Source organism: Nomascus leucogenys, chromosome 12 (genome assembly GCF_006542625.1).
Source record: "Nomascus leucogenys isolate Asia chromosome 12, Asia_NLE_v1, whole genome shotgun sequence".
Classification (NCBI taxonomy): Eukaryota; Metazoa; Chordata; class Mammalia; order Primates; family Hylobatidae; genus Nomascus; species Nomascus leucogenys.
The window spans coordinates 82,477,922-82,501,225 of NC_044392.1; the positions used below are offsets into that span (position 1 = coordinate 82,477,922).

General features: G+C 37.9%; 1 protein-coding gene across 2 annotated transcripts in view; it reads right to left on the reverse strand.

Moving 5' to 3' along the window:
• Positions 1-23,304, reverse strand: part of BTBD8 (BTB domain containing 8) — a 113,671-nt gene that overhangs the window by 39,088 nt on the left and 51,279 nt on the right. Inside the window, exons 5-9 of one of the 2 annotated variants that reach the window (XM_003260047.2) lie at positions 22,926-23,015; positions 13,294-13,374; positions 11,506-11,602; positions 5,475-5,563; positions 4,869-5,059 (exon numbers count right to left, since the gene is read on the reverse strand). In XM_003260047.2, coding sequence (XP_003260095.1) covers positions 4,942-5,059; positions 5,475-5,563; positions 11,506-11,602; positions 13,294-13,374; positions 22,926-23,015 — 475 coding nt within the window. In that variant the 3' untranslated portion in view covers positions 4,869-4,941. Of the gene's footprint in view, positions 1-4,868; positions 5,060-5,474; positions 5,564-11,505; positions 11,603-13,293; positions 13,375-22,925; positions 23,016-23,304 lie in introns of those variants that run through there. The other variant, XM_003260048.3, reaches the window with a different exon arrangement.

The window sequence follows — 23,304 nt, forward strand, 5'->3', positions numbered from 1 at the left end:
GGAAACTGAACAACCTGCTCCTGAATGACTACTGGGTACATAACAAAATGAAGGCAGAAATAAAGATGTTCTTTGAAACCAACGAGAACAAAGACACAACATACCAGAATCTCTGGGACACATTCAAAGCAGTGTGTAGAGGGAAATTTATAGCACTAAATGCCCACAAGAGAAAGCAGGAAAGATCCAAAATTGACACCCTAACATCACAATCAAAAGAACTAGAAAAGCAAGAGCAAACACATTCAAAAGCTAGCAGAAGGCAAGAAATAACTAAAATCAGAGCCGAACTGAAGGAAATAGAGACACAAAAAACCCTTCAAAAAATTAATGAATCCAGGAGCTGGTTTTTTGAAAAGATCAACAAAACCGATAGACTGCTAGCAAGACTAATAAAGAAGAAAACAGAAAAGAATCAAAGAGACACAATAAAAAATGATAAAGGGGATATCACCACCAATTCCACAGAAATACAAACTACCATCAGAGAACACTACAAACACCTCTATGCAAATAAACTAGAAAATCTAGAAGAAATGGATAAATTCCTCGACAAATACACCCTCCCAAGACTAAACCAGGAAGAAGTTGAATCTCTGAATAGACCAATAACAGGCTTTGAAATTGTGGCAATAATCAATAGCTTACCAACCAAAAAAAGTCCAGGACCAGATGGATTCACAGCCCAACTCTACCAGAGGGACAAGGAAGAGCTGGTACCATTCCTTCTGAAACTATTCCAATCAACAGAAAAAGAGAGAATCCTCCCTAACTCATTTTATGAGCCCAGCATCATCCTGATACCAAAGCTGGGCAGAGACACAACCAAAAAAGAGAATTTTAGACCAATATCCTTGATGAACATTGATGCAAAAATCCTCAATAAAATACTGGCAAACCGAATCCAGCAGCACATCAAAAAGCTTATCCACCATGATCAAATGGGCTTCATCCCTGGGATGCAAGGCTGGTTCAACATATGCAAATCAATAAACGTAATCCAGCATATAAACAGAACCAAAGACAAAAACCACATGATTATCTCAATAGATGCAGAAAAGGCCTTTGACAAAATTCAACAACCCTTCCTGCTAAAAACTCTCAATAAATTAGGTATTGATGGGACATATCTCAAAATAATAAGAGCTATCTATGACAAACCCACAGCCAATATCATACTGAATGGACAAAACCTGGAAGCATTCCCTTTGAAAACTGGCACAAAACAGGGATGCCCTCTCTCACCACTTCTATTCAACATAGTGTTGGAAGTGCTGGCCAGGACAATTAGGCAGGAGAAGGAAATAAAGGGTATTCAATTAGGAAAAGGGGAAGTCAAATTGTCCCTGTTTGCAGATGACATGATTGTATATCTAGAAAACCCCATTGTCTCAGCCCAAAATCTCCTCAAGCTGATAAGCAACTTCAGCAAAGTCTCAGGATACAAAATCAATGTGCAAAAATCACAAGCATTCTTATACACCAATAACAGACAAACAGAGAGCCAAATCATGAGTGAACTCCCATTCACAATTGCTTCAAAGAGAATAAAATACCTAGGAATCCAACTTATGAGGGATGTGAAGGACCTCTTCAAGGAGAACTACAAACCACTGCTCAATGAAATAAAAGAGGATACAAACAAATGGAAGAACATTCCATGCTCATGGGTTGGAAGAATCAATAACGTGAAAATGGCCATACTGCCCAAGGTAATTTATAGATTCAATGCCATCCCCATCAAGCTACCAATGACTTTCTTCACAGAATTGGAAAAAACTACCCTGAAGTTTATATGGAACCAAAAAAGAGCCCGCATCGCCAAGTCAATCCTAACCCCAAAGAACAAAGCTGGAGGCATCACGCTACCTGACTTCAAACTATACTACAAGGCTACAGTAACCAAAACAGCATGGTACTGGTACCAAAACAGAGACATAGATCAATGGAACAGAACAGAGCCCTCAGAAATAATGCTGCATATCTACAACCATCTGATCTTTGACAAACCTGACAAAAACAAGAAATGGGGAAAGGATTCCCTATTTAATAAATGGTGCTGGGAAAACTGGCTAGCCAGATGTAGAAAGCTGAAACTGGATCCCTTCCTTACACCTTATACTAAAATTAACTCAAGATGGATTAAAGACTTACATGTTAGGCCTAAAACCATAAAAACCCTAGAAGAAACCGTAGGCATTACCATTCAGGACATAGGCATGGGCAAGGACTTCATGTCTAAAACACCAAAAGCAATGGCAACAAAAGCCAAAATTGACAAATGGGATCTAATTAAACTAAAGAGTTTCTGCACAGCAAAAGAAACTACCATCAGGGTGAACCGGCAACCTACAAAATGGGAGAAAATTTTTGCAACCTACCCATCTGACAAAGGGCTAATATCCAGAATCTACAATGAACTCAAACAAATTTACAAGAAAAAAACGAACAACCCCATCAAAAAGTAGGCAAAGGATATGAACAGACACTTCTCAAAAGAAGACATTTATGCAACCAAAAAACACATGAAAAAATGCTCATCATCACTGGCCATCAGAGAAATGCAAATCAAAACCACAATGAGATACCATCTCACACCAGTTAGAATGGCCATCATTAAAAAATCAGGAAACAACAGGTGCTGGAGAGGATGTGAAGAAATAGGAACACTTTTACACGGTTGGCGGGACCGTAAACTAGTTCAACCATTGTGGAAGTCAGTGTGGCAATTCCTCAGGGATCTAGAACTAGAAATACCACTTGACCCAGCCATCCCATTACTGGGTATATACCCAGAGGATTATAAATCATGCTGCTATAAAGACACATGCACACGTATGTTTATTGTGGCACTATTCACAATAGCAAAGACTTGGAACCAACCCAAATGTCCAACAACAATAGACTGGATTAAGAAAATGTGGCACATATACACCATGGAATACTATGCAGCCATAAAAAATGATGAGTTCATGTCCTTTGGAGGGACATGGATGAAAAGGGAAAACATCATTCTCAGTAAACTATCTCAAGGACAAAAAACCAAACACCGCATGTTCTCACTCATAGGTGGGAATTGAACAATGAGAACACATGAACACAGGAAGGGGAACATCACACTCCGGGGACTGCTGTGGGGTGGGGGGAGAGGGGATGGATAGCGTTTGGAGATATACCTAATGCTAAATGACGAGTTAATGGGTGCAGCACACCAGCATGGCACATGTATACATATGTAACACACCTGCACATTGTGCACATGTACCCTAAACTTAAAGTATAATAATAAAAAAAAAACTTAGTTCCCAAATGGAGAAAGTAACAGTCATGCTTCCATCTAACATGATACAACTATCCCTCCACACAACAAACATGCTAACCCTTTTCTTCTAAAAGAGGGGATATGAGTTCCTTTTTTTGTTTTTAGGAGATGTTAATTCTTCAATCTGATTCAGTTTTCTTTGATATCTGTACCTTAAATATGTAGATACAAGTTAACTATTATTATCTTATCTTACATGATGGGGAATGAGACAGTAGGAGGAAAACAAAAATATTTGATTAATATATATACAAACAAATTAAGAAGGAATATGAACGTTTATATCAGAACTACTGCAGTGTTCACTTCTGTAACTCCTCATGTAGCTGTAGCTGTTATTTTTACATACCTTTTTCTACTAACCACTACATATTCCCTTTGCCCTCAGCAAGGACTTCACTGTTCATAGTTTATTTGGAAGGGTAGCCCAAACTTTATTCCTGAAAAATCATCAGCACTGCCCAAATTGGGTTCTTACAGCTTTCTATTGATTTTACTCATAGAACCTGAGAGTACTGCATTCCAGATGGACTCTACATTATCCACATTGTATAGCTGCAACTCAATTTCCTCTTGATAGACTCAATCTATCAATAATTCCCCTTCTTTGCCTGTGGGTTTACAGTGGCTACGGGAAGGCAGTCTCAACTTCCAGTTCAAGAGAATCATTATTTGTGTCCCCATATGGAAACATTCTTCTTTTGGGGATTAAGACTTATAAATCAGCAGAGCCTAAAGTTGTGAGGAAAGGAAGCAAAAATTTTGCTACTGAATCACTAGGAGTAATAGGTGCCAAACTTTGGTTTTTAGGCCTGTGAATCCTGGCTAGAGGAGAAATAGCAGCATAAATCAAAATCTGATTTACAGCATGTATTGCATCCTAGAGGATACTGCCCCCAGCCCCACAGGGCACTGCCACCTAGCTGGCACTGTAACTGAGTCTTCAAAGGCCTTTCCTCAATACTATCAAGCCAGCTGCTTCAGGATGATTGGGATCTTTCTAAGACCAGTGAATTCCATGAGCAAGGCCCAATTTCTATACTTTATTAGCTGGTAAGTGAGTACCTTATTCAGAAGTGATGCTGTGTGGAATATCATGATAATGGATAAGGCATTCTGTAAGTTCATGGATGGTGGTTTCGGCAGAAACATTATGAGCAAGGGAGGCAAATCACTATTCAGAGCAAATGTTTTTTTCAGTGAGAACAAAGCACTGCCTTTTACAGGATGGAAGTGATCCGATGTAATCAACCTGCCACCAGGTAGATGGCTGATTCCCTTGAAGAATGGTACCATTGAGAAGTTCAGTGTTGTACCCAGATCCACCTGGGTGAGTGGGTCAATATTGCTGAGCCAACGCATAAGCCTTTCTCTGTGGCATCATGTCTGCTTTGTTCATGAATCAATATACACATCCTAGTGGTTCTGCTTCTCTGTTTCAACCCTGACTGATGAGCTGGGTATGCAGAGTGGTTTCAAATAAACTGAATCTTAGGATTAGGTTATCTGAATTGGTTCACACCTCTTGCTTTTACAATATTTTACATTTATATTTCAATCACTGAAAGTACTATACAAAATTGAATAAACTTTTTAATGGCAAACACACAAAAGAGTATTCAGGTTATACTTACTAAGGACTGAATCAACATATTAAGACAACTTTTCTGAATCTCAGGAGGTATATTTGCAAAGCTTCTCTCAGACCAAAACCTTGCAAAATGCTTTACAATCCACCTGTTAAAATCACAGAATACCAAATTAAAGAAATTAAAATGTTTTTCATTATAATAGTCAATATTTTGGTTTTCAATTACGTAACTGTACATATATATGACCTGACTAATACTATTAATTTTATGAACCCTAAAATGGACTTTATATTCTCTTTCCTGTAAACATGTATTTTAAATCCATGTGCACAGATTTTAACATAATTAACCATGGTTCAGCTAAGATAAAATGATCCCAAGTATCTTGAGTAATATCTAAATTAATACTCTGCTTAGTGGTGAAACTAGTTCAGCACTAAGCTACTTACTTACATTGTGTCCAAGAAAATAGGCCAGCTCTAAAGTTTCCCACAAAATTAGAAGAACAGAAAAACAAAATCCCTAAATTAATAGTATCAGCACTACTTAACATAACTTACTTCATGCAGTCAGCAAAAAGACTTTCCACTCCAACTGAATGAGCGATAATCAGGCATTCTAGTATAGACGTCAATGTTCTGGGAACAGGCTAAAATTGATGGAAAACACCATATTTATTCTTTTTCAATTTACAAAGGCTAAAAATATTTGGTTCATAAAGATAATCCAATTTATATACCTAAACTGCAGAACACCTACAACTCAAAATTTGATAAATTCAAAATTTATTTTCTATATTTAACTCTTTATCTGAAATTAACTTCTGCTTGTACTGAGGCTACAAACATGCGCTAGTCAGAGTCTTAATTTTTTTCCTTAAAAACACCTTTCTACACAAAAACCTAAACATGAACGTTTTTAGCAGCTTTCTTCATAACTGCCCAAACTTGGAAGCAACCATGTTGTTCTTTACTAGATGAATGGATAAATAAACAGCAGTACATCTGTGCAATGAAATATTCAGCTCTAAAAAGAAATGTGCTATCAAGCCATGAAAAGACATGGGGGAATCTTAAATGCATATCACTAAGTGGAAGAAGCCAATCTGAAAAGGCTATGTACTATATGATTGCAACTATATTACACCCTGGAAAAAACAAAACTACAGAGACAGTAAAAAGGTCAGTGGTTGCTGGGGGTTAATGGGGAGGGAAGGATGAGCAGTCAGAGCATAGAGGATTTTATGGCACTGAAAACACTCTGTATGATACTATAATGGTAGATACATGTCATTATACACATGTATAAACCCATAAAATGTACAACACCAACAGCGAACTCTATTATAAACCATGAATTTTGGATGATAATGTGTAATTGTATGCTCATTGGTTCTAACAAATGTACCACTCCAGTGGGGGATGCTGATAATGGGGGAAGCTATGCTTGTGTAGAAGAAAGTGGATATGTAGGATATCTCTGTACCTTCCTCTCAATTTTGCTGTGAACCTAAAAATGCTCTAAGTTTTGTTTTTTTTAAAGTCTGTTATTCTTTTAAAACCAAGTGTCACTAACAACTTTTAATTTTATGGCATGTCATTTGAACTCTTTTAGCTGTCAGAATACACACAATTTTAATTCTAATTTATTTTAGGTTAAATATCTTTTTTAAAGCAAAAGTAGTATAATAATTTCTAGCACATCACATTGCAATACAACATGGTCTAATCTGCTTGCTAACATATAAATATAAAGTAATTGTGTAATGAGAGGCCCTACATTGATCTCAGATAAGAAGAATTTAATTAGATCATAATTACATGATGTTTTTTTTTTTTTTTTTTTTGAGATGGAATCTCACTATGTCACCCAGGCTGGAGCGCAGTGGTGCAATATTGGCTTACTGCAATCTCCGCCTCCTGGGTTCAAGTGACTCTCGTGCCTCAGCCTCCTGAGTAGCTGGGATTACAGGCACCCGCCACCATGCCTGGCTAACTTTTTGTATTTTTAGTAGAGATGGGGTTTCACCATGTTGGTCAGGCTGGTCTTGAACTCCTGGTCTCGTGATCCACCCGCCTTGGCCTCCCAAAGTGCTGGGATTACAGGTGTGAGCCACCACACCCGGCCTACATAAGGTATTTTTTAAAAGCACATATACGAAAATAATAAATGAAAACAAATATAAGGTAGATACAAGTAGTGAAAACAACTCACTTCTCTTGTTGTTACATATCTTTGCTATGTATTGCCCATGCCATGTATTTTCATGTTTTGGACGTTTCTAAGCACCTTTATTTCTCAATTAGGTTGAAGAGTTTAATTTCTCTTTATACACTTTAAATAAAAACCATCAAAAAGCCAATTTGTATATCTAGTCTCTGAATGTGTATTTCTGAAGATCTCCTCTCTCAGAGAAGAGCAAAACCTTCTTTGGAAATGTCTCCAGCATAGTCCTTCTGGTAAGGTCAGTGATTTCCAACTCTTTATTTATGAATTGCTATTAATTTGATTTTCTAATACCCCTCTCCTGAAAGTGTTATATTAGTATTAAAAAAATTGAATGTAGGCCAGGTGCAGTGGCTCATATCTGTAATCCCAACACTTTGGGATGTCGAGGCAAGGTGGATTACATGAGGTCAGGAGTTCCAGGCCAGCCTGGCCAACATGGCAAAACCCCATTTCTACTAAAAATACAGAAATTAGCCAGGCGTGGTGGCGCATGCCGGTAATCCCAGCTACTCAGGAGGCTGAGGCAGGAAAATCACTTGAACCTGGGAGGCAGGTGGAGGTTGCAGTGAGCTGAGATCCCGCCACTTGACTCCAGCCTGGGTAACTGAATGAGTGAGACTCATCTTAAAAAAACAACAAAAAAAGAAATTGAATGTAAATATTTTGCTTTGCATATTAACAGTTTAAACAATTAAGATCCCTTTAAGATAACTGGAGATACTTTAAGTTATATAAAATATATACGTGTCTGTATACGTGTGTGTGTGTGTGTGTGTGTATATGTTTGGTTTTTTTTTTTTTGGCTCTGTCACCCAGGCTGGAATGCAGTGGTGTGACCATGGCTCACTGCAGCCTCAAACTCCTGGGCTCAAGTGATCCTCCCACCTCAGCCTCCTGAGTAGCTGGGACCACAGGAACATCCCACCATACCTGGCTAATTTTTTAAAAATTTTTTGTAGAGACAGGATCTCCCTCGGTTGCCCATGCTAGTTATAAACTCTTGGGCTCAAGCAATCCTCCTACCTCGGCCTCCCAAAGTGCTGGGATTACAGACATGAGCCTCCACACCTGGCCTGAAGAATATTTTTAATTGGTGACAAAAAAAAATGTAAAGCCTACCAAAATCCTATAAATGAAGTCCAAAATGTTTAATTGTGTAAAAGGCAGGATTATGAAGCTAATGAAATTATTGAAGCTAGCTTGCTAGGAGTTCTGCAGCTGGCTGCCCATCACATTATACCCATATTTGTATTACTGTGTAACATTATTATAAGTTTACGATATTTAAGTCACAGCCAAAAAATTGCATAATTAAGAACTAAGGCTGGGCACAGTGGCTTACTCCTGTAATCTCAGCACTTTGGGAGGCCAAGGTAGGTGCATCACCTGAGGTCAGGAGTTCGAGACCAGCCTGACCAACATGGTAAAACCCCATCTCTACTAAAAATACAAAAATTAGCCAGGCGTGGTGGCACGCGCCTGTAGTCCCAGCTACTGGGGAGGCTGAGGCAGGAGAATCGCTTGAACCTGGGAGGCGGAGGTTACAGTGAGCTGAGATCGCACCACTTGCACTCCAGCCTGGGTGACAGAGGGAGACTCCATCTCAAAAAAAAAAAAAAAAGAACTAAAAGTTCAAAATTATATATATTCAAAAGTATATTTATAAAAATATACATTAAGAAATATAAAGCAAAAATTTTAAGGATTAGGTCAACAAAACCAGAAATTGTTCCCTCAAATTACCACAGCAAAATAGACAATATTAAAATAAGTGGCTGGGCGCAGTGGCTCATGCCTGTAATCCCAGCACTTTGGGAGGGTGAGGTGGGTGGGTCACCTGAGGTCAGGAGTTCAGGACCAGCCTGACCAACATGGTGAAACCCTGTCTCTACTAAAAATACAAAAAATTAGCTGGGCGTGGTGGCATGCTCCTGTAATCCCAGCTACTCAGGAGGCTGAGGCAAGAAAATCACTTGAACCTGGGAGGCAGAGGTTGCAGTGAGCCGAGATCATACCACTGCACTCCAGCCTAGGCAACAAGAGCAAAACTCTGTCTCAATAAATAAATAAATAAAAGCAAAAAAAGGTTTCAACAAAATACCATACTGATAATTAAAAATAAACTTCATTTTCTGTTGTTTTATTAATAATATAAACAAATATATCTTTTGTGTTTTTAAAATAAAGTGAATTATTGAAAGTAAAATACAAGAAGCTGCATATAACCCACATATACTCATCCACATATTAAAAAAAATAGAGGCAATGGTCCAAAGACTACTCATAAAAGATTATTTTTACAACTTTTAAGGCTCTTAAATAAGCTTTAACTGGCTTACTGAAGAATCTCAGCTCAGAGAAGATACTAACATGAGACTTTTTATTTTCCCAACTAATGCTTTCAACCACGCTATGTCAAATCTCCCCTTTTTCCCATCCCTTAATGAAACTATAGGCAGATTCTAATACTTTCTGGATACTATTGTTATTGAAATTCAGCACAGTACTATTTTAACACCTATCTCTTCATCATATCTGATTTAAATCTTTCCCTCCCCACTGCTGACTAGATTTATGGTTGAGATGTGAAACAGGGAGTAGAGCATGGTCTGATCTCCTGCTCCTCCATTTTCTGGGTCAAATTCATATGGAAGAAGACTATAGATGGCTCTGGTCACCTTACATAATTAAGCAGAGACCAAGATGGTAGTAGGGAGATGTCCTTAGCTTTGTTCTATTTCAGATACTGGAGGCCTTTATTGATATAATGGCTCTTTTAGTGGCAGATCAAGCTGCAACCTGGCCTCTCTGTAGGTAAGAACTCTTCAAGTGGCTCATGATGCACAATACCTCCCCAAGTGGGACATGGTGTCATCTAGCCATGTATCAGTCTCCTCTAACTTTCATGAAACCATTAAGGTCCTCCTCCTTCGCTGTGGACCATGTGTAACCGGGGTGCAGAGTGGACTCCACATACTTTTTTTCTCTGTGTGACAATAACTGTGATCCCTTACACCAAGGCTAGTTTTGGCTTCTCCAGCAAGCCTTCTCTCTTTAGAAATCTCCTCGCTCAAGTACATTCTCACTGGCTTCTCAGACATATTCCAAGCTCTCCTAAGAAATTTCTTACCACTTTCTCTTCGTCTTTGATAGAAGCTCCAGGGTGGGATGGTTTTACAGATATAGTTAACGTTCATCTAAGGGATGAGAAGACATCATCTCCTCATTGCAGATATTCTCTAGCTTTAATCTTTGTGATTTACTTGGATCCCCCTAAGTTTCACTTGGCTGGAAATATGAGGGAGACATATGAAGAAGGAAGAACCTTTCACCAGAATTCCTCACTTTCTACAAAGCTGAGGACACCACCAGCTGTCCTCCTTCTTCCAAGGCCCTTATTTACAAAGGCTGAAGTGAATGGTTCATTAAAGGAAGCTGAGGGGTTAACTATTTCTCAGTAAACCTTGTGGGGTTGGTAGTGTTCATGGTACTAGACCCAGTTGTTTATCGCTTTCGTTTAGCACATGGGCTGCTTCCGCGGCTACAACTTGTAGGGAGGTAGAAAAAGACCTACCCGAAACAAAAATCTAAATTTAAGCATTATTAAAGCCACCTAATTAGATTTCATACAATGCATATTATTGCTTCAAACACCAGTAAGAGAGAAATACGATGTAAAAAGTTAGATTTGTTTTTATTGATTTTAAAAGTAATACATGTTCTTTGTAGAAAATTTAAAAAACATAGAAAAGCATAAATAAGAAAATAAAAATAACCTACAATCGCAGAATGTATTAAAACAATGGGTAATCTAAGAATAATGTATGAATGGCTTTGAAATGCATAGTATGAGATCTTTCTTTAGACATTTAACTTACCTTTGCAGTAACTAAAATTAAAATTAGTTAGTATCCATAGGTCACCTGAAGAGACTGGCATTAAGAGAACTACATTCCACCCCAAGTCCCTGATATAAAGAGAAGTGGTAGAAAGAAGGAGTATACTTTCAGGAATAAGAACAAATAAAGCACTGCGTAGCACTTTGATAAATGGGGAAAGTAACCTTAGTTCTTAACTTCCTTTCTCCTAGTTCCAAACTCTGAGGACCTTTGGATTATACAGGATACTCCTACTCAATACCTGCCCTCCCATCAATTTTGTTTTACTTAAAATTATTTGAATTAGTTTCTGATTTTTGCAAGCAGATCATATGTATTATTTCTCAACTGGAGTTCTTATTAGTTAAATTTACTTAATATTTTAAACATTTAAAAAGCACTATTACTATCAGAGTTAAAAATCTAGTAGGTAAGAATGGATGACAACGCACTGGATAAAAGATTTCTGAGGCTCAATAATTACCTTCTGAAAGAAATTACAGTAATCTCTTCTTAAAATATAGATTGCTACTTCTTTTAATCCTTCTAGTCCATACATATCAGCCATATTGAGTATCTGACTAAAATAAAAATAGATGCACTGTTAATTCTCCAATTTAAAAATCAAGGCACAACACATACTAATTTATTGATAATATATAGTCTGTTTTTAAAAAAGAATAATCTGAAATATTTTAATTCTAATTTTCTGCTTTACATAACATATACCCTTTATGGATTATAAACAGGGCATAGGCCAAAAGTTGAAAGCACTGACACATGATTTGATTAGTAGAGAACAAGAAATAAATTTGGAGATGTCTCAAATTCCCTTCATATACTAAGTGACATACAGAACAAAATCCAAGAAACTGCTTTACAGGCTGTAAAAGTTAGAAAACTCTCTGCAACAAATTTGTATAATAAAAGTTTCTTGGCGGGGGCGGGGAGGCAATTCACTAATGTCTTATCATATTGAAAATGTCTACAAATAACCCTAAGATTGGAGACAGCATCCAATGACCACAGTTTCTTTTGCTTCTTTCATTTGGCAAGTATTTCTGAACACCTACACATACTTTAGGTACTTAAGAAGCCTACAAGCTTTGAAAGAATGATAAAATTTTGTATAGGTTGCCAGGGGACAAAACCTTAGTAGTAAATCCTGGGACTCACGGTATGTTCTCCTGAAAAACATATTTATTCAGTTTAAAATTAAAGGAACCAAATAATTTTTAAAATTAAAAAAGTAGCTTTCATTTGTCTGATGTTAGAATAGCAAGAAAATGGAAGACATCCAAAAAATTAAAAGAGTAAGGTGAAATTTCACTCCCAAGTAGGATTTCAGAGGCTTAGATGGTATTTCACTGTAGCGCATTTAAAAATCACAGTTGTTGGTCTTTAGGATGCCCTATATTCTTTTTGTTTTTGTTTTTTTTTCCCCAAGAACGGGGTCTCGCTATAGTCCCAGGCAGATCTCGATCTACTGGGCTCAAGCTATCCTCCCACCTCTGCCTCCCTAAGTGCTGGGATTACAGGTGTGAGCCATCGCGCCTGGCAAATGCCCTATATTCCTTTTCTTTTTTTTTTTTTTTTTTTTTTCAGTGAGACACAGTCTCACTCTATCACGAGGCTGGAGTGCAGTGGCATGATCTTGGCTCACTGCAACCCCCACTTCCCGGGTTCAAGCGATTCTCCTGCCTCAACCTCCCGAGTAGCTGGGACTACAGGTGCACACCACCATGCCCAGCTAATTTTTTTTTGTTTTTTTTTGTATTTTTAGTAGAGATGAGGTTTCACCGTGTTAGCCAGGATGGTCTTGATCTCTTGACCTTGTGATCTGCCCGCCTCAGCCACCCAAAGTGCTGGGATTACAGGTGAGAGCCACCGCGCCCAGCCCCTATATTCTTAAATATGTTTTTTCTTTTCTTTTGCTGTTTAGAAAAGATATCCTAAAATTTAAAAAGTAGTAACTTTCAAAGTTTGATAAAAGTTTAAATTTATTGATCTATAAACCATAATTTATAGCTTCTTCTGAATTTAAGTCTAATAAAGACTGTTCTCAATCTTATTACTGTGAGTTGATAAGTCACCTTTTCTTCTAAATAAGGTGATTTGCTTATTGTTTTTAGATGTTCTGAAAACGTACTGAAGATATAGTATAATAGACTATAAAAAGCAAAGTTTCTACTTCATTAACACTTTGCAACACAGCTCAACAAAGCAGAACCTAATTCTTTTATATTGTAAATTATTAAAAAGGAATACATACCCAACATTAGTTTTGTCTGGAATGTCCAGAGTTCCTCCATATATAAAATGCATCATAACATTCAGTTCTACATGGCTTATACTGAAAAATAAAAGAAAACTCAAATCCAGAAATAATTAAGGTTTAACTGATATCAATGATTCATTCTATTTTCCCATAAACTTCGAGCCAAGATGATGTTCTAATCTTCCTTTTACCTGAAGAATATACTCTTCAAATAACATCCATGCAGGTATACCATTAATTTAAACAGAACTACAACAACGGATTTTTATATAAGTTATACAAGGTTATTAGTATGTTATCAAATCATTATTTATTGAGTGTCTTCTACCATAGACTTTTAAAGTTAGAAAACACTTCTAGTCACTGTCCAACCTCTGGCTCATTAAGAAATCCTCTTCTCAGCATTTTCAACAAATGACCTCTGGTCTTGCTTAAAGCCTCAAATGCACAAATCTATTCACTAGGAAGATTCTTGTTATGCTGCACAGATTTCTTAATTTGTAACACCTGTCAGTGGCTCTAAGCTTGGCCAACGTACTCGTTATACAGATGAAAAAGAAAAGGCATGACTTAAGAGGTAGTTCGGAATGATAACCTTCATGTCCAATTGAGTGCCATATCTCAAACTAAATTCATGACCTTCTTCTTACTCCCCACACCAAACTTAGTCCTCTTTCTGTTATTCCCATCTTGTTGAGAGCACTGCTACATAGCGTCTTGCATCTTACCCCAGCCTCTATTCCTCTATACTAAAGGGAGTGAATTATGTGGTTGGTGGACAACTACCGGTTATCAGTTGGGAGGAACTCCAGATAAGAGGTAATCTGATATATGTTCTCATTTCTTCTCTGCTGAACCAGTGGGAAGAGGTGATGCAGAAGTATATCTGCCATGCAGATTCAAACTTTCTCTCAGGTGGGCTGTTTTAGACAGATACAGTAAGCAAGCCAACTTTGGCTCTTGCACTAGAGCACATTCTACAGGTTGGGCATTGCTAATCTGAAAATCGGAAATCTAAAATGCTACAAAATTTTAGCATTTTATGAGAGATAGTGACACCTTTGCTTTCTGACAGTTCAATATACACAAAATTTGTTTCATTCACAAAATTATTTAAAATATTGTATAAAATTACCTTCAGGCTATAAGGTGTTGTGTAAGTTGATTATACAAATTGGATCATTCTTTTCATACCCAACTAAATCAGAGTCAAGTTGTGGGGGGGCAAAAGCACTTGGGGCATATAGCATCTGCTTCAAGAATTGAATTTTCCACATCGCCAGCTGCAGAAACAGCCTGCTGTAACCCTAAGAACCGTTTTACCTAGTAGCTGCTGAAACAACCTGCCTTGACTAGTCTTACCTACCACCTTCACTCAAATCAGAGTTTGCCAGCTCCCAAAAGCTTCTCTAGTGCCAATGAGCTTCCTTTCCAAACAATACATGTTTCTCCAGTAAAACCCCCAACCTCTCATTGCTCTTCAGACATACGGAAGATCACAGCAGTCTGTGTGTAGGCTCTGAATTGTAATTCTATGATTCTCAAATAAAACATTTAATTTAGAGATTTGTCTCTATATTTTATTTTGAATTTGACAGTGTATACGAAACATAAATAAATTTTGTGTTTAGACTTAGGCATCGTCCCCATCCCCAAGTCCCAAGATTTCTCATTATTACATATGCAAAGATTCCAAGATCTGAAAAAATCTGAAACACTCTGATCCCAAGCATTTCAGGTAAGGGATACTCAACCTGTACTGCTTTTAACAGTTTTTATCTGTAATAAAGGAAATGTTTCCTTACTTCACTTACTGATTATTTTGTCTTATTCTGAACAGGAAGGATGCTATTTATTGGGCCCCCTTAAAGACTTCAACAGACATTATTCATCTACATGCCTAAGTCAGAATCTGAGGTTCATCTTAGTCCTCTCCCTATGTCCTGTCAATCATTTGTACCTTCCAGAATTTCTTGAGTTCAGCCTCTGCTCTCTATTTCTTCTTTCACTGCCCTGGTTCAGCCTCTTATTTTCTCCCATCTGTACTATGACCGTATCTTCTCATACAGGTTTCCTGCCTGGAATCTTCCACTTGCATCCCATTTCCCACATTGCTATTAGAGTGACTTTGCCAAAATGAATATGCGATATAGTATCCTGCTTAAACTCTTCAATTATTCTATTTTAAACTCTAATAAAACTCTTCAGTTATTCTCCAAAGCCCATAAAAGAAAGTCCAAATTCCTTTATCATCTGACCTCCAGTTCTCCCTCTTTAGCAGCTGTTCCAAGATAACTGAACTTACTCATTTTCTATACCTGAGCTACTTACACTTCATTATACATCCATGTCTTAGCACATACCGTTCACTGTGCTTAAAATGCTTTCCCCTCTCCACTTATCTTTCAGATACAAGACATGTGGCTTTTTATCCCTGATTGTTTCCTAATGTACCCAAGGTGAAAAAAAATTACTGAATGTTAAAAACAACAATTATCATCTATTGAGCACTTATGAGCCAGTCCCTGAGCTAATAAGTATTCTGAATGCTATTGGCTCATTTAATCACCATACCAACTCTACAGCAGATACTACTACCAGTCTCATTTTATACATGAAGAAACTGAAATTAAGTAAATTGCCCAAGATCAAAATGCACTGGAATTTAAATCCAGGCAGACTGAATCCAAAGCCTGGGCTCTGAAGCAGTATACTACACACACTTCCATTATCATATTTATCAAACTGACTTGCAGTATTTTTGTTTACACATCCGTCTTTCCTTCTGAACTGTGTTCTGCAAGGGCAGGGTCGTGCCATTTATCCTTGTATCTCTGATAACAGCAGAATGTCAGCAATGATTCAATACCCCCAGGACCAGAAGAATTTCCTTTCCCCACATAATACTGGACCTCTGCGGTAGAATCATGATCTGGACAGTGCTGGCAAGATCCCTACAGTTTGTTAAGCATAGTACCTAATATCTGCTAAAGAAACAAAACGAGGAAGGCAAGAAGAAAACAAATGGCTATGTTCTCAATGGCAGGTTCATAAAAAGAAAAAAAAAAAAAGAAGAAAATAAGGGGAGTCCCAGAAAGTAGGAATCAGAAAGGTGTTTGCTTTGATTCTATGGCCTTAATATATGTTCAATAAATGTTTGATAAATGTTTAACGAACGGCTTATTAGGGCACTTACAGCATCTTCTCAAACCTTCAGAGGGAGACTAAATTGAAAATACAGAAATACTTTTCCATTAATTAAATAAATATTTACTGACCCCTACCTACCATGGCTAAGTACTAGTTTCTGCTGATTCAAAATTCTGCATCTTTAATACTTAGGAAATAAAGTCAAATATCTAAATGTTCTCATTTATGTACTACAGATATGACAAGATTTAATCTCAGAATAATTAAGCATATTATCTGTAGTTTGCTAAAACACTAGCATAATTACTTGAATGTGTAATACTCTATATACTTTTCCTCAGAATTTCAAGAACGATTCTTATCAACATTAATAAGAATTGGCTATTTATGTTGAAATAATAGTTTCTTAAAAAATACTTGATATGTTAAGCAAAAGATAATGACTAAATAAAAATAAGTCCTATTAAAATAAACAGCAAAATCTAGACATTTGAACCTATATATCAATATATATGATACTATAAAAAGGGTAAGAAATAGTTTTCCTGCTGTCTTGAGAGATGTTTTACTAAGCTGCATTCTCATTATATTTTAAGTCATTTGTATTGTATTTTTTACTAAAAGTGTTTATAAAGACATGATCAACTGACCTAGAAAAGCAACAAATTGTTCCAATAGCCCATAGTTTAAATGGAAAGATTTAAAGCACTATTCCCATTAAAATGTAATCAGAATAAAAGCTTACAGGAGATGAAAACATTACATGTATTCAGAAAAAAGAAAAACCGATTGTAGGACAAATATCTAAGATCAGAGACTAAACATGAACATAGACTACTAAAATCTCTGTGTTACCAGCCTGGCTAACATGGTGAAAACCTGTCTCTACTAAAAATAAAAAATTATCTGGGTGAGGTGGCGCACGCCTGTAATCCCAGCTACTCAGGAGGCTGAGGCAGGGGAACTGCTTGAACCTGGGAAGTGGAGATTGCAGTGAGCCAAGTTCACGCAACTGCACTCCAGCCCAGGCTACAGAGCAAGACTGTCTCAAAAAAATAAATAAAATAATGCCGGGCACAGTGGCTCACGCCTGTAATCCCAGCACTTTGGAAGGCTGAGGTGGGTGGATCACCTGAGGTCAGGAGGTCGAGACCAGCCTGATCAACATGGAGAAACCCCGTCTCTACTAAAAATACAAAATTAGCCAGGCATGGTGGCACATGCCTGTAATCCCAGCTACTCAGGAGGCTGAGGCAGGAGAATTGCTTGAACCTGGGAGGTGGAGGTTGCAGTGAGCCGAGATAACGCCATTGCACTCCAGCCTGGGCAACAAGAGTGAAACTCTGCCTAAAAAATAAATAAATAAATAAATAAATAAATAAATAAATAAATAAATGAAAATAGATAAATAAAATAAAATCTCTGTTTCATGTGTACTTTCTAAAGTTTCAGGCTCCTATGTGGAGCCCTGTGTGTGGGCTAAGGGGACACAGAGACTCCATTCATTCATTCTTTGTTCATTCATAATTAATATTTTTGAATGACAGGCTCATTCTAAACTTTGTACATATAAGAAGTTTAACATTCTAGTGGAAGGACATGGACAATATTAAAAAGATAATTTTGATAGTCAAAGTGCCATGAAGACAACACAATAGGATAATATAAGAGAGTAACTGAGGAGTTGGTCTGTAGCTATATTAGGTGAAACAGTCTGGGAAGTTGATGCTTGTTCTGAGATTTCAAGCATGAGAAGAAGCCAGCCATGCAAAATACTAGGTGAAAAACTCTTAGGCAGAGGAAGCCAAAAGAACAAAGGCCCTGATGCAGGAATGAACTTATTGGAGGAAAGATCCACAAATGCAGGCAAGAATGGTACAAAACTAGAGGGAGGCCAGGGGCCAGATCATGGAGGGTCTTGTAGGTCATGGTAAAGAGTTTGGGTTTAATTCTAATTGTAATGAGAAGACAGTGAAGGATTTTAGTCAGGACAGAAATACATCTCATTTATATTCAAAACTTATACTGAAGGCCAGGACAATCCCAGGAATCTCCCAAGGGAGATAGGAAAATCCAAATTTATGCTCCAAAGCCCAGGCACCACTGGAAGACTTTCAATTAATAAAATGAAACAAGTGGAGTTCCTTCACAGAAGTGTTGGCTGTGGTTCAATTTACATTATAGTATGTGGAAAATTTTCCCTTTCTGTCTACTAGAGCAGGAAAATTTCCTTCCAACTATATCCTTCCACTCCCCAACTCTGGGGCATGGATGGAACTAGGATCATAGAATTCTTTTTTTTTTTTTTTTTTGAGACAGAGTCTCACTCTGTCGCCCAGGCTGGAGTGCAATGGCGCCATCTCGGCTCGCTGCAAGCTCCACCTCCTGGGTTCACGCCATTCTCCTGCCTCAGCCTCCCGAGTAGCTAGGACTACAGGCACCCGCCACCACGCCTGGCTAATTTTTTGTATTTTTAGTAGAGATGGGGTTTCACTGTGTTAGCCAGGATGGTCTCGATCTCCTGACCTTGTGATCTCTCAGCCTCGGCCTCCCAAAGTGCTGGGATTACACGCGTGAGCCACTGCGCCCGGCCAGATTATAGAATTCTGCTGTCCCCACCCAAATTATTGAAGGCAGTTCCTCTTGAAAAATACTATGTGCATTATGTTCTCAGTATCTGGTGAATTACTAACTCACTAAAAATATGGTGGTTCCTTCTGTAAGGACAGACAGGATTGTCTTCGAATCTACTGACAGAAAACATCCTGCAGACATGCAACAGTGGCACAGTTTCAAAAGAAGCTGCTGGTTATGCAAAGTAAGCATTGCTGTCCTGGTACTGGGAAAGGCCCTCACTTGAACGCTTTTCTCTCTAGAAAATGAAAACAATCTAATTTAGAGAAAGAAAGAACAGTCAATATTAATAAGCACTACATACTACGCCAGTTTCTTTCCTTACTGTATCTCATTTAATACTTTCAACCACCTCAGGAAGCTCAGGAAAGTTAAGGAAGGTCCCCAAAGTCATATAACAAGTTAGGACTGGATATACTACTGCCTGTAAGGACACCAAGGTTTATGATCCTTCTATGACACCACACTCCTCATGGAAACATCTGCCCAGGTTTACAATGTAAGTTAGTGGGAAACTGGAATTTGTTTTGTGTATTGTTTCAATATACAAATTCCTAAAAGACGTAATTTTTTAAAGTAAAATTCCTTAATCCCCTTTAGCCTTCCAACAGCTTTATATGCCACAATGCTAATAATTCGAGACAATCAATTTGATATATGATACAACAGGGAAAGGCAAAATATATCATAGCACTGTGTGATAATAATAACAATAAAGGGTAAAGATGAAACCATGCATCCACCAGGTGATACTTTCTTCTTTTAGTGTTACAGAACCTTGCTTTATCAAGCAAGATAAAGCATTTGAAAAACAAAAACAAAAGTATCTTCATTTTCAATGCATTAACATTAAGAGTCAATAAGCCAATTAGAGGTGAGCTTCCACCGTTAATAAAGCAGCTCTAGGTAAACTGAACCAGTGAGAAGCAAAGCCTTGCTTACAGTAAAAGTGAAGAGAAAATACTGTAAGAGGGGTGAGCCTGGTCATGCCTGGCACTAATACAATGTATGGTCTACTTATTCAGATGACATTTTGAAACTAACTGGGCTACTTCTATTTGGCTTTCCCTTGAACAAGCTACTAAAGTTGGTCAGCAGGAGTCAAGCCACACTGCAAAAGGGGTTATTTATCCATTACTTCCATTATAAATTAAAGACAGAAAATTACAGGTGAAAGAGTAGAGATGAGTAATTGATGTCACTATTTCTTTCTTGCCCACTGACCTCTGCCCACTGGTCTATTAATAAATAGACCTCATCTTTAAAAGCCTGAGTGTTTGAATGTTTAATCTCATCAGCTCATGAGGGGTGATTAAGGAAAATCGAAAAAAAAAAAAAAAAGGACACCCCCTTGCCTTCATATAGCTAAACTCAGAGGTCACCTTGAACTATATAAAACAGATAAAAGTTGAAGGGGCACCCCTTTCCAAATGGCCTTCCCCTAAGATCCCAATCCTATGCCATGTGTTTCTCCTAATGTGCCTATTAGGAACTTTAGGGTTCTGTGGGACAAAGATTTACACAGTGGAGAAGAAGAGCAGTCTGAGCTAGCTCAGGAACACATACCAATGGGAAAACTTATAAATTTCTTCAATGACTGTGGTGGAATGAACTCTGAATTATGAATTGACAAATGTGATTTAAGCTGGGTGCAGTGGCTCACATCTATAATCCCAGTACTTTGGGAGGCCAAGGTGGGAGGATCACTTGAGATCAAGAGTTTGAGACTGGCCTAGGCAACATGATGAGACCTCATCTCTACTAAAAATTATAAAAACTAGCAAGGTGTGGGAGTACACATCTATCGTCCCAGCTACTTGGGAGGCTGAGGCAGGAGGATCACTTGAGGCCCTATATTGACCTCAGACAAAAAGAGAGAATTTAATTAGATCATCATTACATAATTTTTTTTTTTCTTTTCTGAGAGAGAGTCTTGCTCTGTCACCCAGGCTGGAGTGCAGTGGCACGATCTCGGCTCACTGCAACCTCTGCCTCCCCAGTTCAAATGATTCTCCTGCCTCAGCCTCCTGAGTAGCTGGGATTACAGGCATGTGCCATCATGCCCAGCTAATTTTTGTATTTTTAGTAGAGATGGGGTTTCACCATGTTGGTCAGGCTGGTCTTGAACTCCTGACCTCTGGTGATCCACCTGCCCTGGCCTCCTGAAGTGCTGGGATTACAGGTGGGAGCCACCATGCCCGGCCTACATAATGTATTTTTTAAAAGCACATATATAGAAATAATAAATGAAAAAAAATAAAAGGTAGATACAAGTAGTGAAAACAACTCATTTCTTTTGTTGTTACATATCTTTGCTAGTATTGCCCATGCCATGTATTTCCACATTTTGGACGTTTCTAAGCACATTTATTTCTCAATTAGGTTGAAGAATTTAATTTCTCTTTATACACTTAATAAAGACCATCAAACAGCCAATTTGTATATCTAGTCTCTAAATGTGTATTTCTGAAGATCTCCTCTCTCAGAGAAGAGGAAAACCTCCTTTGGAAATGTCTCCAGCATAGTCCTTCTGGTAAGGTCAATGATTTCCACCTCTTTATTTATGAACTGCTATTAATTTGATTTTGTAATATCCCTTCCTAAAAGTGTTATATTAGTATTTAAAAACTTGAATGTAGGCCAGGCGCAGTGGCTCACGCCTGTGATCCCAACACTTTGGGATGCCAAGGCAAGGTGAACTACTTGAGGTCAGGAGTTCAAGGCCAGCCTGGCCAACATGGCAAAACCCCATTTCTACTAAAAATACAAAAATTAGCCAGGCGTGGTGGAGCATGCCTGTAATCCCAGCTACTCAGGAGGCTGAGGCAGGAAAATCACTTGAACCTGGGAGGCAGGTGGAGGTTGCAGTTAGCTGAGATCCCGCCACTTGACTCCAGCCTGGGTGACTGAATGAGTGAGACTCATCTCAAAAAAACAACAAAAAAGAAATTGAATGTAAATATTTTGTTTTGCATATTAACAGTTTAAATAATTAAGATCCCTTTGAGATAACTGGAGATACTTTAAGTTATATAAAATATATATGTGTATATATGTGTGTGTGTGTATACGTGTGTATGTATATATATATATATATATTTTTGAGACAGGCTTTGGCTCTGTTACCCAGGCTGGAATGCAGTGGTGTAACCATGGCCCACTGCAGCCTCGAACTCCTGAGCCATGATTGTGTCACTGCACTCTAGCCTGGGCAACACTGCAAGATCCCATCTCAAAAAAATAAAAAGAAAAGAAAAATCAAAAAACTACCTGTTATGAACTGAAATGTCTGTGTTCCCTCCAAATTCATATGGTAAAGCCCTAACCCCCAGTGTGGTCATATTTAGAGATGGGGCCTCTGAGAAAGTAATTAACGTTAAATGAGGTCACATGGGTCCTTGATCTGATAGGATTATTCGTTTCCTTATAAGAAGAACTACCATAAAACTCTCTCTCCAAGTGCACGCACCAAGGAAAGGCCACGTGAGTGTACAGCAAGAAGGCAGCAGAGTGCAACCCAGGGGCAGAGCCCTCATCAGACACCAAAACTGCTGGCACATTTATCTTGAACTTTCAGTTTCCAGAACCGTGAGAAAATAAATACCTGTTGTTTAAATCACCCAGTTTGGATATTCTGTTATAGAAGCATAAGCAGATTAACACAATACCTCTGTTAATAAATGCTCTCTATTACTTCCCGTTTCAGAAAATGTACTTTGTTGAATTCTGCATGAGAAATATTTCATTGAACATCCAGGGAAATCAGATTCATAAAAAGTGCTTTGTATGAAATACAATTTGCAATCATTTGCAGTCAAATGGCCCTGTAAAAACATGCTTACCCTTGAAGATTAACACACTCTTGGGAGCTTTCGGCCCAACAGCCACTCAGCATTGCAGCAAAATAACTAGATCTGGCACTCAAAATGGCCCTAAAGGGAAGATAGGTGATAAACACAGGTAAACATTTACATATTTTTCAAAATGTATTTTTTTATGACAATTTTCATCTTTATGTATTAAAACACAATAATCTATTTGTTTTGTTATTCACAGGCAGGATTATTACATAATAAAACTTATAAGCTTATATTTATACCTAAGGGATTTTTTTGTTTTTTGTTTTAAGAGACAGGGTCTTCCTCTGTCACCCTGGCTGGAGTGCAGTGGTGTGATCATAGCTTATGACAGCCCTGAACTCCTAGGCTCACGTATGATCCT